We start from the raw sequence: 12292 nt of genomic DNA, 5'->3' as shown, positions 1-12292 counted from the left end.
ATCAAACTGCACTTTAGTAGTCATATCTGATGCTTCTAAACCCAATAAATTTATTATCTTAATAACACATGGTGGGGGGAGGAGCCCCCCCCAAAAGAGGTACACAAAGATCCAGAGCTACCTCCCCCCTGAAACTCACAGAACAACCAGAAGCCAAGGCAAAGTATTCTAAGTGTCTTAATTCTGGGATGGCCACTTTCTAACCAAAGAGCCAGAATCACACGGCAGTAGACAAGGATACACTAAGGGGGGGAAGTAGCATTTATCTCTTCTTCCCGAAAGGGAAACCTCTATTCCTATATTAAGAAATGGCAAAGCAATTAATTCTACAGATTACAAACCTCTGGAAGGAGAGAGCAATTAAAAGAAACCTCAGCATCCAAAGGGGGAAGGGCTGTGGCTCAGTGGCAGTGCATCGGCTCGGTATGCAGAAGGTTCCAGGTTGAATCCCCAGCATCTCCTGGTAAAAGGACCAGGCAGTAGGTGATCTGAAAGACCTCTGCCTGAGAGCCATGCCTCTGCTCGGCATGCGAAAGATCCCAGGTTCAATCAAGGGCATCTGACTCCAGTTAAAAGGGCCCAGGTGGTAGATGATATGAAAAACCTCTGCCCGCGACCCTGGAAAGCTGCTGCCAGTCCGAGTAGAGAAGACTGATCTTGATGGACCGATCAGCTGATTCAGTATAAGGCAGCTTCACCTGCTCATGTGAAGCCGCCAAACTCTCAAAGTACCCCCCCCCCCGCAAGGGAAGAACACTCTGGCACAAAGAGCAACGTTATACCGACCATAACTGCAACACAAGAATTTACATCCACCACCCTTAGAAGCCTAAGAGACCTGGGCCCTGCTAAAGGTCGTCCTAGAGACGAGAGTCAGTCCACCTCCGGCCGCAACGCTCCAGATTGCCTTCTCTGCCCACCCGGTGCCAGGACCGGCCCCAGCTTATTTTGCACCCTGGGCGAGGATCCCTTCTGGGGCCCCCCTGCGCCCACCAATTTTCAAAAATAAATGCATTTTAGGAAGAATGAAAAACACAAATAATCAAGAAACTCCCAGAGTAGGGGGCCAGGTGCAGTTTGGAGCACCTAAGGGCCCTCCGGCTCTAGGCGATTGCCTAGTTCGCCTAGTGAGTGAGCCGGCCCTGCCCGGTGCAGCCCCGAATCCAGCCGCAAACGTGAACCCCTCCAGAGCTCCCCCAACCAGTGTTCCCTCTAAGCTGAGTTAGTGTGCGCTAGCTCACAGGTTATTAGCCTCTGGCTCACACCGTTTCGTCTCAGCTCAGGAAGGATGGGGGCTCCAGAGCAAACTCATTTTATGCAGCAGCCAAATCTCCTGCTCAATATGTTAATGCCAGCAGCTCACAGAGTAGAATCTTTGCTCACAGGGCTCCATAGCTTAGAGGGAACATTGGTTATAACCAATGTTCCCTCTAAGCTATGGAGTCTTGTGAGCAAAAATTCTACTTTGTGAGCTGCTGGTATTAACGTTGTGAGCGACATTGCCCCCGTCGGCAGAGCAAACCCCGCGAAGGCGCCTCCCTCTCCTGCGTTCGGGGGGCCCTCCTGGCCACGAGCACCGGCTCCGATGCGAACGCGGCCCGGAAGCAGCCACGCAGCGCAAGGGCAGACACGTCCCCGGCGGTGCCCAAGGGGGGAAACACTCCGGCCAAGGCCTCGGCCGGGACCGGCCCCTGCGAGACGCTTAACCGCCCCCGCCCCACAGATATCAACCCCGAAAGAGGCGCCAGCCTGCCCCGTCTCTCGCCCACCGGCCGCAGCCCAGTCGGCCCCCGGCCCAAGGGCGGATGGCGATGGATTGAGAGCCTCCCGCAGCCCCGCCATTAAACCCGATCCCGGCCGCCCCTCACCATCTTGTCTCGCGGGAGGAAAAAGGAGGAGCGCAAGGCATGCCGGGTAATATAACCCGAGCGGCGCCAGCTCCCGCGAGAGCGCCGACGCAAATCGCGCGGGAAGCGGCGGTAGGAGGCCGTAGAGGTAGGGGCAGACTAACGACCGCCCTCTACTTCCGGGCTTGCTTCGATACCCCTCCTCCTTTTTGTCCTTCTGTCGCACGCGAGACAAAAGCGCCAGCTCACCCGAGGAAACGCTGAAGGGGGAAGGGGGGTGTCTCTAGGACTTTTGCACCATGGTGGCCAAAAGCTGGAGCCGATGTGGATTTGCAGCGCAATGAAACAAGGGGAGGAAGGAATCACTTTTTTAAAATGGTATTTGGATTTCCGGTGGGTCGCCGTGTCGGTCAGAAGCAGCAGGATAAAGTCTGAGTCCAGGGCCACCTTTAAGGCCCACAGAGTTTCATTCAAGGTAAAACGTTTCCCGTGCAAAGCACACGTCTTCAAAGTGCACGCACACAAAACCAGGGTTGCCAGCCTCCAGGTGGGACCTGGAGATCTCCTGGAATTACAAATGGTCTCCAGAAAACAGAGATCACTTCCCCTGGAGGAAATGGCTCCTCTGGAGGGTGGACTCTATGGCATTCTGCCCCACTGTGGGGCCTCCCCCTTCCCAAACCCTGCTTTCATCAGGCTCCACCCCCAAGTCTCCAGGAATTTCTCAATCTGCAGTTGGCAACCCTAACACAAAAGGTTAGACCCGGGATTAAACTTTGTTGGTCTTGAAGGGGCCCAGTCTGGAGTCAGACTTTGTGATGCATTTTTATTTCTGGAATTGTCCCCGTTGAGATTTCTCTATCATATTATAAGGATTTTTTTTAAATAATTACGAAAGCAGGTATGAGGTGTCCCTATTTCTCTCTATAAAAGCCCGGAACAGGCATGCCAACTCAAACCGGAAGCGGGGGCAAGGTCTTCCGGGGCGGAGGGAAAACGAAAAAGGAAGTGATGGAGGCTTACCCCGAACGTCACTTCCTGAGGCTCCCCGTGTGCTCTTGATGAGAGCGAGGTGAGGTCCAGCGGCGGGTCCAGGCAGGAAGCGGCCCATGATCCAAGGGTAAAGTGGGGAGGGCCATGATTCTGGGCTTTGCAGGTGGAATGGCCTCGTTTGGAGGAGCTGGAGCCTGGTTTTATAGGGTTCCCAACTTCCAGGCGGGGGCTGGAGTTCCCCCGGAGTTATAACCAGTGTTCCCTCTAAGCTGAGTTAGTGTGAGCTAGCTCACAGTTTTTTAGCCTCCGGCTCACACGTTTTTGTCTTCGCTCAGGAAGGAGGGCTCCAGAGCAGACTCATTTAATGCAGTAGCTCACAACTGTAATGCCAGTAGCTCACAAAGTAGAATTTTTGCTCACAGGACTCCACAGCTTAGAGGGAACATTGGTTATAACCAAATAGATCGCTCACAACTTTAATACCAGCAGCTCACAAAGTAGAATTTTTGCTCACAAGACTCCACAGCTTAGAGGGAACATTGGTTACAACCAGTTTGGTTACAACCAATTGGTTACAACCAATTTTTGCTCACAAGACTCCACAGCTTAGAGGGAACATTGGTTGTAACCAATGTTCCCTCTAAGCTGTGGAGTCTTGTCTAGAGGTTCTCTTCCGGAGCTCCGTACCTGAGAGCTCCCCCCCGACTAGAGGCCTGCTCACACTAACTCAGCTTAGAGGGAACACTGGTTATAACTGATTCCAGACGGCAGAGGTTAGGTCCCCTGGAGAAAATGGTCGCACTGAGATTCCCCCCCCCCCGACCTCCTTAGGCCCCACCTTCAAATATCCGTGAATTTCTTAATTCAGAGGTGGCAACTCTTTCCGGAGGGGAGGGTTCATGCAAGTTAGCTGCTGTTGAAGCACAACTTAAGGCGCCCCTCTGTGGTTTTCAAGCCCTCTTTTGGAACTGCATGGTTTAAATCTGCAATGAGGGTTCTAGTCCTCATTGTTAAGCCATCAGGGCAGCTGTGGGTGCTTCCAGCAGGCGAGGGCGATCTGGCTGTTCTGCCGCCTCTTTCGGGTTTTTTCTCTCCGGGCTACTTTGGGTTGGCCTGCTTCAAGTGAGAGGCCCGGGACTACACTCCTCGGACTTCTGCTTTTCCCTTAGTTTTAGCCAAGCTGAAATTTTGGGGGGTGTTGGTCTTTGTTGGAAAACGACCTGTTATGCAGCCGTTGTTGTTGGGGGTTCCCGTGGTTCATTGCCTCTCCCTACAGTTTTCTTCTGCTGCCTAGAATGAGTAAAGCTATGGACTGCATGTGTTGGTGGGAAAAGACAGTGCAGGCCTCAGTAGAATCACACCTTTCTAAGCCTTCAGTGGGCTCTGTTTAGGATGGCACAGGCTATTAAAAAAATGGGACTCAAGCTGGATGCTACAAACTCCCATTAAATGAAGTGTGCTAAGAAGGTGAGGTTTTTCTGTTGAAAGATCAGTTTGCCAGATGAATAACTGCCACTGTTGTTTCAAGAAGGACTGAGATGTTGGTTTTCACTTCCACATCTTTGGTTTGCATGTTTGGGAGATGGAGCCAAGAAAGGGCATGGTAATAAAAATTCTGCTCTTTGAATTTCGGTTCCAGGCTGTTTGGGGGCTGAAGCTTATATATGTGTGTTCCTGTAATCTGGCATCAGTCTCGGGGGGAATAGGTGGAGGAAAGGGAAGTAACAAAGTAAATCCTTTATGTAGATAGATGACTGGCTTTGCAACACACAGATTTTGAAAATACAGCCCTTGATGGTTCTGCCTTCTAACACCTTGTGTCCTCCCCCCCCCTTTGTTTGCAGCTAAAGTATCTCCTCTCCCATAATGTCACAACAACGTGTCCTCCCTCAGAGTAAAGAAACTCTCCTTCAGTCCTTTAACAAAAGACTGAAAGACGATATCAAGTCCATCATGGACAACTTCACAGAGATCATCAAGACCGCAAAGGTGTGTGTTTGGGGGAGACAACCTCACAAAGTCACTTCTTTTTGTTTCCCCTCTTTCCCCTGCTAGAGCTCCCCAGTTTTTGCAGACCTGACTCTTTATCAGCAGTGCTTTAAAATAACTCAGGCAGCTCAACTCAGTGAGCCGAGACAGGTGCTGCAGGGAGGGTGGGAAATGTCGGGGTTGCCAGCCAGTCTGACGGGGGGAAGATTCAGAACCCTTTTTAAGAGCTGGGGCATTAAAATCCCCGGCACAAGGAATAGCATTTGCTGATGGGTGTTATGCCAAACCAGTTGGTGTTCTTCGCAAAGCAGTGACAGGTGCAAAGAAAAATTGTATAAAAGCTAAAACCTCTGAGTGCAATGGAAACCCTGCTGTAGAATGGAAAGCAGGCCAGTGGGGCGCAGCGGTTAGAGTGTCAGACCAGATCTTGGAGACCCGGGTTCAGATCCCCACTCTGCCATGGAAGCTGGCTGGGTTTGTCACTCTAACCTACCTCACAGGGTAATTGTGAGGCTAAAATGGAGGAGAGGAGACTAATGTGAGCTGCTTTGGGTTCCTGTTGAGGAGAAAGGTGGGGTATAAACAAAATAAATGAAGAAGTTACCATTTAGAAAGTTCACAAGAAGAAGAAGAGATTGGATTTATACCCCGCCCTTCACTACCTGAAGGAGTCTCAGAGCGGCTTACAAACTCCTTTCCCTTCCCCTCCCCACAACAGACACCCTGTGAGGTAGGTGAGGCTGAGAAAACTCTGACAGAAACTGCTCTTTTTCAAGAACAGCTCTTATCAGAGCTACGGCTTGCCCAAGGTCATCCAGCCAGGTGCAAGTAGAGGAGTGGGGAATCAAACCCGGTTCTCCCAGATTAGAGAGTCCACGCACTTCACCACGACACCAAACTGGCCGTGTTCCACTTCCTTCTGCAGATTGAAGAAGAAACCCAGGTGTCTCGGGCAACCCAAGGCGAGCAAGACAACTATGAGATGCACGTCAGAGCAGCAAACATCGTGAGTCGGGGTGGCCTGAGCCCCTGGAAGGGGATGCTGGGCGGCCGGTCCCATTGTGGTGGGTTCCTAACCTGGTTTAGAAGAAGAAGAAGAGATTGGATTTATACCCCGCCCTTCACTACCCAAGGAAGTCTCAGAGCGGCTTACAAACTCCTTTCCCTTCCCCTCCCCACAAAAGGCACCCTGTGAGGTGGGTGGGGCTGAGAGAGCTCTGACACAAACTGCTCTTTTTCAAGGACAGCTCTTACCAGAACTACGGCTTGCCCAAGGTCATCCAGCAGGTGCAGGTGGAGGAGTGGGGAATCAAACCCGGTTCTCCCAGATAAGAGTCCATACACTTAACCACTACACCAAACTGGCTCCCAAATTCCACCTTTAGCCGCAGTGATGGATTTCCTCCCTCTTCCTTCTGTGGTCTGTTGCTCTTGCTCCCTGGTCTGTTTGCTAAGGCAAGTGGGATTAATTCTGCCCCCTGGCAGATGGGGAAGGAGAACATGGGCCAGGAGGACCAAGGTGGGTTCCTGCCGCATCAGTACCCTGTGAGGCAGGGACTGGGGCCTGTCTAAAGGAGTGGTACTGCCCTCTGCAAGTCGCAGGAGGAAGGGCATCCGAGGGCCACTCCTCACCTGAGGGGTTTCACGCTCCCCAGAGTTAAGACTCTTCTCCTTCCCTCCCTCTGAGCTGTCAGGAGGGTACTGGTAAAGTTGGAGGAGGTGAGCAAACAAGCTCACCTGTGCGAGATACATTGTTGTAGAAAATTTATCGGTTTGGTGCAGTGGTTAAGAGTGGCGGACTCTAATCTAGAGAATTGGGTTTGATTCCCCACTTGTCCACATGCAGCTGCTGGGTGACCTTGGGTCAGTCAAAGTTTTCTGATAACTGTTGTCTCAGAGCTCTCTCAGCCCCACCTACCTCACAAGGTACCTGTTGTGGGGAGAGGAAGGAAAGGAGATTGTAAGCCACTCTTGAGTGAAGGGCGGGGTATAAATCAAATCTCTCCTCCTCCTGCCATCTGTGTTTGCAGCTCTTCGAAAAACCATGCAAACAAAAAAGGTGTTCTCTGTCCCCTTTGGCTTATAACTCAACATGTATATTTTTTGTCTTTACCCTGACCTGGACAGATCTCAGAAACTAAGCAGGTTCGGCCCTAGTTAGTTCTTGGATGGGAGGCCACCAAGGAAGTCCGGGCTGACTACGCAAAAACAGGCGATGGCAAACGTCTGTTTGCCTCAGATGCTTCTTGCCTTGGAAACTCTGTGGGGTTGCCATAAGTCAGCTCTGACTTGATGGCAAAAAACAAAACAGACGGCCATTGCCTTTGGGAGAGAGCAGCTGTATTGTTTAAATTTCCGACTGTCCCAAGTAGGTCCGAGCCGGAGAATCGCTCATGAAACTCGTCTCTGACCTGAAGCAGTTCCTGATCCTCAATGACTTCCCCTCTGTCAACGAGGCCATCAACCAGCGTAGCCAACAGCTGCACGGCCTGCAGGAGGAGTGCGACAAGAAGCTGATCGCGCTGCGGGATGAGATCTCCATCGACCTCTACGAGTTGGAAGAAGAATATTACTCTTCCAGGTATAAATAAAGCCCTGGGTGACCCAGACTCACCTCACACCCCGGCCTGTCTCTGACCCTCAGACTGCAGCTGCCCTGGTAGACCCCCTGAAGCATCGATGCCTGGGCTGCTGAATCTGCACCGGAGGGCGGGGTCCAGCCCCAATGCAATTGGATGAGCACTTTCTGCTTGCAATTCAGCACCTCCAGTTAGGTCGCAAAACCGTGCGATACAAATCGGGGCTTGCTTCATGGAGATGCAGGGTCAGAGCATCTTCCCAAGATGGCATCTCCAGGTTTTGCCAGCCACTGTCAGTGTATTGCTTCTGCCCCAGATGTTATCAGCTGTCATTTGTTTGGGGGTGGGGGTGGATATACTTGTCTTTATTCCAAGACCAGAAAAGAAATATTTAATATGATTCCCAAGAAGCCTTTTATAGTAATTTTACCCACACTTCCAGCTCCCCAGATGGCTTGATACAGGTGAACAGCTTTTCTGCACTTTGGTGTTGCATTACAGCATGGATATTTTTATTCTGCGTGTGTAATGTAAAACAACTAATTGCTTTTGATGAGGTGGGGAACTGGAGATCAAGATGCTTTAAAAGAGCGAGACGTTGACAGCGGTGTTTGATTCTAATGGGATCTCTCTGCAGTCCGTGTCCATCTTGTAGCTGCATCAACAGAAGTTGCTCACCTTCAGAGCTGGCTTGTTTTTTTTTTACCATAAGGTAGTCACACGTATGGAATTAAGAAGTGCCTGAAACAGGAATCAGCTATTTAAACTCAGCAACACCTGGCCGGCTCCTTCTTGTTGCCAAAGACCAGTGCGGTGGCAGTGGCTGTCACAGGCAGGGGAAGCTGTTTGGCTGGCGGGCCAAATCCTTTTGCCTCTGTGAGGTTTCATTCGACTCCTCCATGTGCGTGTGAGAGTTATCCAAAGAGGTTTCTTTAGCTGTTGAGAGAGAAAATTGAACTTTTTAGTGATTTCCGTAGTCTGGCTTTTAAAACAATGACATATTTATGGCAGCTGAAGTCTGTTCAAAAGTAGCACTAGTCCATGCTTGGAGGCAGTGTACCTGTTCCCCGCTGGCCCTCCTGCTCAGCCTTTTCCTTCCTGCATCCTTCTGGCTTCAGGTTTATAGTGGCATTTTGTGTCATGTGCACCAAAGAAACCAAACTCCTGCCGTGTTGGGATGAAGCCTGGGATCTGGGTGGAAGTGTCTCTCTGGTCCACGGGGTCTCCAGCACAGCTTCCCTGCAGCCAGTGGGTGGGGAGTGGCCTGCAGCAGGCAGTGCATCCTTCTTCGTTGACCAGGCCGGCGTGGAAGGCCAGGCTTTTGGTGCTGGAGCCTGGAGGAGCCAGAGGCTTCAGGCTGCCCAGTGGGGTGGGGGTGGGAATTACATGCTGTGGTTGGACCCTGAGTGTGTTCATCCTCCCAGGGCCCCCCCCACTTCCCAGGCCTCGTGCCACTTCTCGCACTTCGGGTTTCAAGTGTAATTTGTTTTTTTCTGCGTGGCCCACCATAGTGACTGGATCTAATGCTGACAGGTTACGATGCTATTACATAATAGTTTAAAATATTTACCTTAAAGCACTGAGTCATGCTTTGATGTATCTATATATACACACACATATATATAGCTAAAATATATATGTGTAGCCTCTACTTATACGTAAAATATCTCCCACAAGAATCTCTGCATATTATTCTAAATAAAACAGCCGTGAACCAAACCGCCATGGCGGTCCTGGACTGGTTTTATTTGATATTTCTTCCAAAGCCGCCCAGCCTTTGGGCAAGCGGCTCCTTTACCCTCCTTTCCATGCACAGCCTGCTTCTCTGCCTCTCTTTGTTTCTCAGCCTTTCAGTATCTCCTCTACTTCCTTTTGCATCTCCTGTGCACTTCAGAGGGGGGCTCCGGCCTGGGACGAGGACTGAGAGATGGTGCCAGTCGTTCAGCCTGCTCTTTGAAAATTCTTTGGCAGGCCGTGCCCCAGTTTGGCCCTGGGTGTTCATGGCATGTGCAGAGATTGCCCAGTGTGCCAGTACAGCATTTTATTTATTTATATTTATTTATTAGATTTGTGCCCCCTCTTCTCCTGCTGTGAAATTGGAGATCTGCATCCGCAGTGTCCTCACTTTCCCGGAGACATCCGCCTGTGAGAAGGCTCGAAAATTAGTCTTTGGCTCTGAAAGCAATTTGGGGAGGTCAGGCAAAGGAGGCCAACTCCAGCCCCCTAAGGAGTATGGGGCGGCCGTTTTCATTCCCCTTGGCCTTTCCTGGGCCCCACCCCCTTTTCAGGGGATCAACCCTCCAGGAAAATTAGTTCCTGAACCATGTTGGCTTTTTGGTTAAAAAGCAAGATGAAGATGGGTTATAAATAAGCATGATTTTCTTCAAGGTCTCATATCTAATTGCCAAAGACACTGCCCTGTATCCTGTATTTTGAGTATTTTATTAATTTTTGTCCAACTCCATGGACTCCTGATTCTTCCCATAGGACAAAGCCTTTTCAGAGTTCTTACCTTTCCTAGCCCAAAAACAAACAACAAGCTTGACAGGCACAATCAACTTAACTGGGTTTTACCCAAAGAGGTTATTTAAGACTGCCCCATCGCCATGTCTACTTCAAGATAAGCTGCTAAGCCTAAAAGGAAGGGGTGGGAGAAACTTATTGTTGCGTCCAACAACAGTTTGCTGTTTTCTTAACGCTTGCCTCTCTTGCTTTTCTCCCTCTCTCTCTCCCTCTGCTGCTCCCTTCTGCTTTCGTCTCCTTCCTGCCTCTCTTCGGCTGGGAAGCTACAGCCTGTGTGATGCCAACGACCTTCCACTGTGTGAGGCCTACTGGAGACAAGAACCTGCCGCGGGCTCCCCCGAAGGCCTCCCTCTGCCTCTGGCGGCTGCCATGCTGGAGCAAGCCATCCCAGCCCCCCAGCAGGGGCCTGCCCCCTCGCACCCCCACGTCAACGGACACGGAGCAGCCCCCACGGAGCATGCCTGAGAGGGACCCCTCTGGCCGCATGCTGAGGCTGCAAGGTCTCGGCGCTTGGGTTGAGCCCAGCAGCTTCTGCCTCTGAGGAGGTCTGCTGCATTCGCCAGGGACCCTTCTCGGCTGCATCTCACGAAAACGGTAGAGGAGAAGTACGAAGGGAGGCTGGCAAGCTACAGGCAAAAGAGCTGGTAGTTTTGATAGGACTCCGGCTTCTTTGGGAGACAGTTTAATATGACTGCCCGAAGGCTTAAAGACAGGACCGTCCGGGGTTATTTCTCTCTGGGGAGGTGTTTTGGTCTGCAGTGGAACAGTGAGAGTCCAGTCACACTTTAGAGACCAACGGGGGGGGGGGGGGGGCGGGGGGGGGGGGGGGGGACGAGTTTATGAGAGCCGACGCTCCCTTTGCGCCTCGTGTCTGATAAAGAGAGCTCTGACTCTAAGAAGTTGCCACCCCGAACATCTTGCTGCTGTCTAAGATGCCTCGAATCCAGCTATTCCTCTGATGGAATTTCTCTTTGAAAAACAGATGTTCATATAGTGTGATGCTCGTATTACCTCAGTAGGAATTTCGGAACGGGTTTTTATATTTTACATTTTATTCTCTGGACCCCAAGGGAATTAAGCTTCATGAACACCTGCTCCATACCTGTTTGGTGTTAAGTGTTCTTTGTAGGGAGGAGTTGTCTTGCCTCCCCCCCACCCCCCACCCCACTCCTTTGCCTTCTGACGGGCAGGAAGCAGGTGAAGTGTTTCATATCACCCGCCTTGGCTCTGGAGGGCTTTTGTCTGTTGAGTTTCTGCATGTTTGTCCGGCTTTCAAAGGCACAGGGTCAGTAGAATCATAGAATGTTAGAGTTGGAAGGGACCTTGCAGGTCACCTAGTCCAACCCCCAAGCAGAGATCGACGCCCCTGCTTTCCACTCAGCCCCTTGAAGGGTCTGCCACCTTTTAATTTTTTCTTCTGCCCCTGTCCCTTTTGAGAAGCCTGGCACATAAAAGCAGGTGAAGTTTTCTGGGCATGGAGACAAAATGAGGGAGAAAGCCCTGCCTGCATTTTTCCGTTAGTTTTGGAAGGTGCTCCTATCCGTCATTCCATGGTGCTTGGCCCAAAATACTTGGGTGTCTCATTTTCAGTGTTCTTCCTCCAGATCAGATGTGTCAGCTAAACCAGCACTGCCCTCCCCATCCCACAGATGCTTATTGCACATTCTAACCCCCCCCCCGACCATCTCCCAGTCTCAGGGCCTCTCCTGGCCTCTCCTTGAGACTGGTGAAAGACTCATCACCACACACTGTTTCTTCTTTTTCTCAGGAGCTGCAGTTCCAAGCATGCTTTGCTAGAAGTAGGTGCCATTGGCTTAAATGCTGAGTAGACCTTAGAATTGGTCTCCAAGCATTTTGGGATATGGTTTTGTATCCTAGGAGATCTGCAAGCGGAGTTTCTAAAGCGGGACTTCTCTTCCTCTCCTCCCCCATTTATGAACATCATGGCGGGGGGGAGTTGCAGTGGGAAGGGCTCAGCAGAAATCACCTCCCTCCTTCCTCTTCCAAGAATAAAAAATGTCCATCAGCTGCGGTATAAGCTAGGGGTTGTGGCATGCATGCAATGGACTGGGCCATCGGAAGCAATTGTGGAACTGTTGAGGTGCCCCCGGATTTCGCGGTCTTGCTCCTGGGCCTCTAACGGCAGGACTGCACGCAGCCGTTAAGCTACAGAAGCATTTCTCCCCCTGGTTTCTGTCGACAGCAGCTCTGCTGCCTTCCTATCTCTGCCTGTTCTTGCTGCCAGAGGCCCAGGAGCAAGGCCAATAAGAGAAGCTGGCAACCGGGGCCATAAACATTTCAGTGTGTTGTGGTTTGCATGTAGGGCAAAATGTTTTTCTAAATGTAAGCAGATGGATGAAT

At 51.1% G+C, this 12292-nt stretch overlaps 1 protein-coding gene across 4 annotated transcripts; it reads left to right on the top strand.

The window, feature by feature from the left end:
- The first annotated feature begins 2859 nt into the window (after positions 1-2859).
- On the top strand, positions 2860-10409 carry MED22 (mediator complex subunit 22). Of its 4 annotated transcripts, none has more exons than XM_015421607.1 (5): positions 2860-2919; positions 4685-4829; positions 5755-5835; positions 7202-7410; positions 10201-10409. In XM_015421607.1, exons 2-5 carry the CDS (start codon positions 4707-4709, stop codon positions 10394-10396), a joined length of 609 nt encoding a protein of 202 aa, XP_015277093.1. In that variant the 5' UTR covers positions 2860-2919; positions 4685-4706; the 3' UTR covers positions 10397-10409. The 4 variants fall into 4 exon arrangements, with proteins under 4 accessions (XP_015277093.1, XP_015277090.1, XP_015277094.1 ...); XM_015421604.1 differs by having other exon boundaries at positions 10195-10409; XM_015421606.1 differs by having other exon boundaries at positions 2895-2967; positions 10195-10409.
- The last annotated feature ends 1883 nt before the right edge of the window (positions 10410-12292 follow it).

The sequence above is a fragment of the Gekko japonicus genome, unplaced genomic scaffold (genome assembly GCF_001447785.1).
Source record: "Gekko japonicus isolate JY-2015 unplaced genomic scaffold, Gekko_japonicus_V1.1 scaffold1642, whole genome shotgun sequence".
In the NCBI taxonomy this organism is placed as follows: Eukaryota; Metazoa; Chordata; class Lepidosauria; order Squamata; family Gekkonidae; genus Gekko; species Gekko japonicus.
The sequence above is the reverse complement of the archived record's forward strand: the minus strand, read 5'-3'. Positions and strand labels throughout refer to the sequence as shown.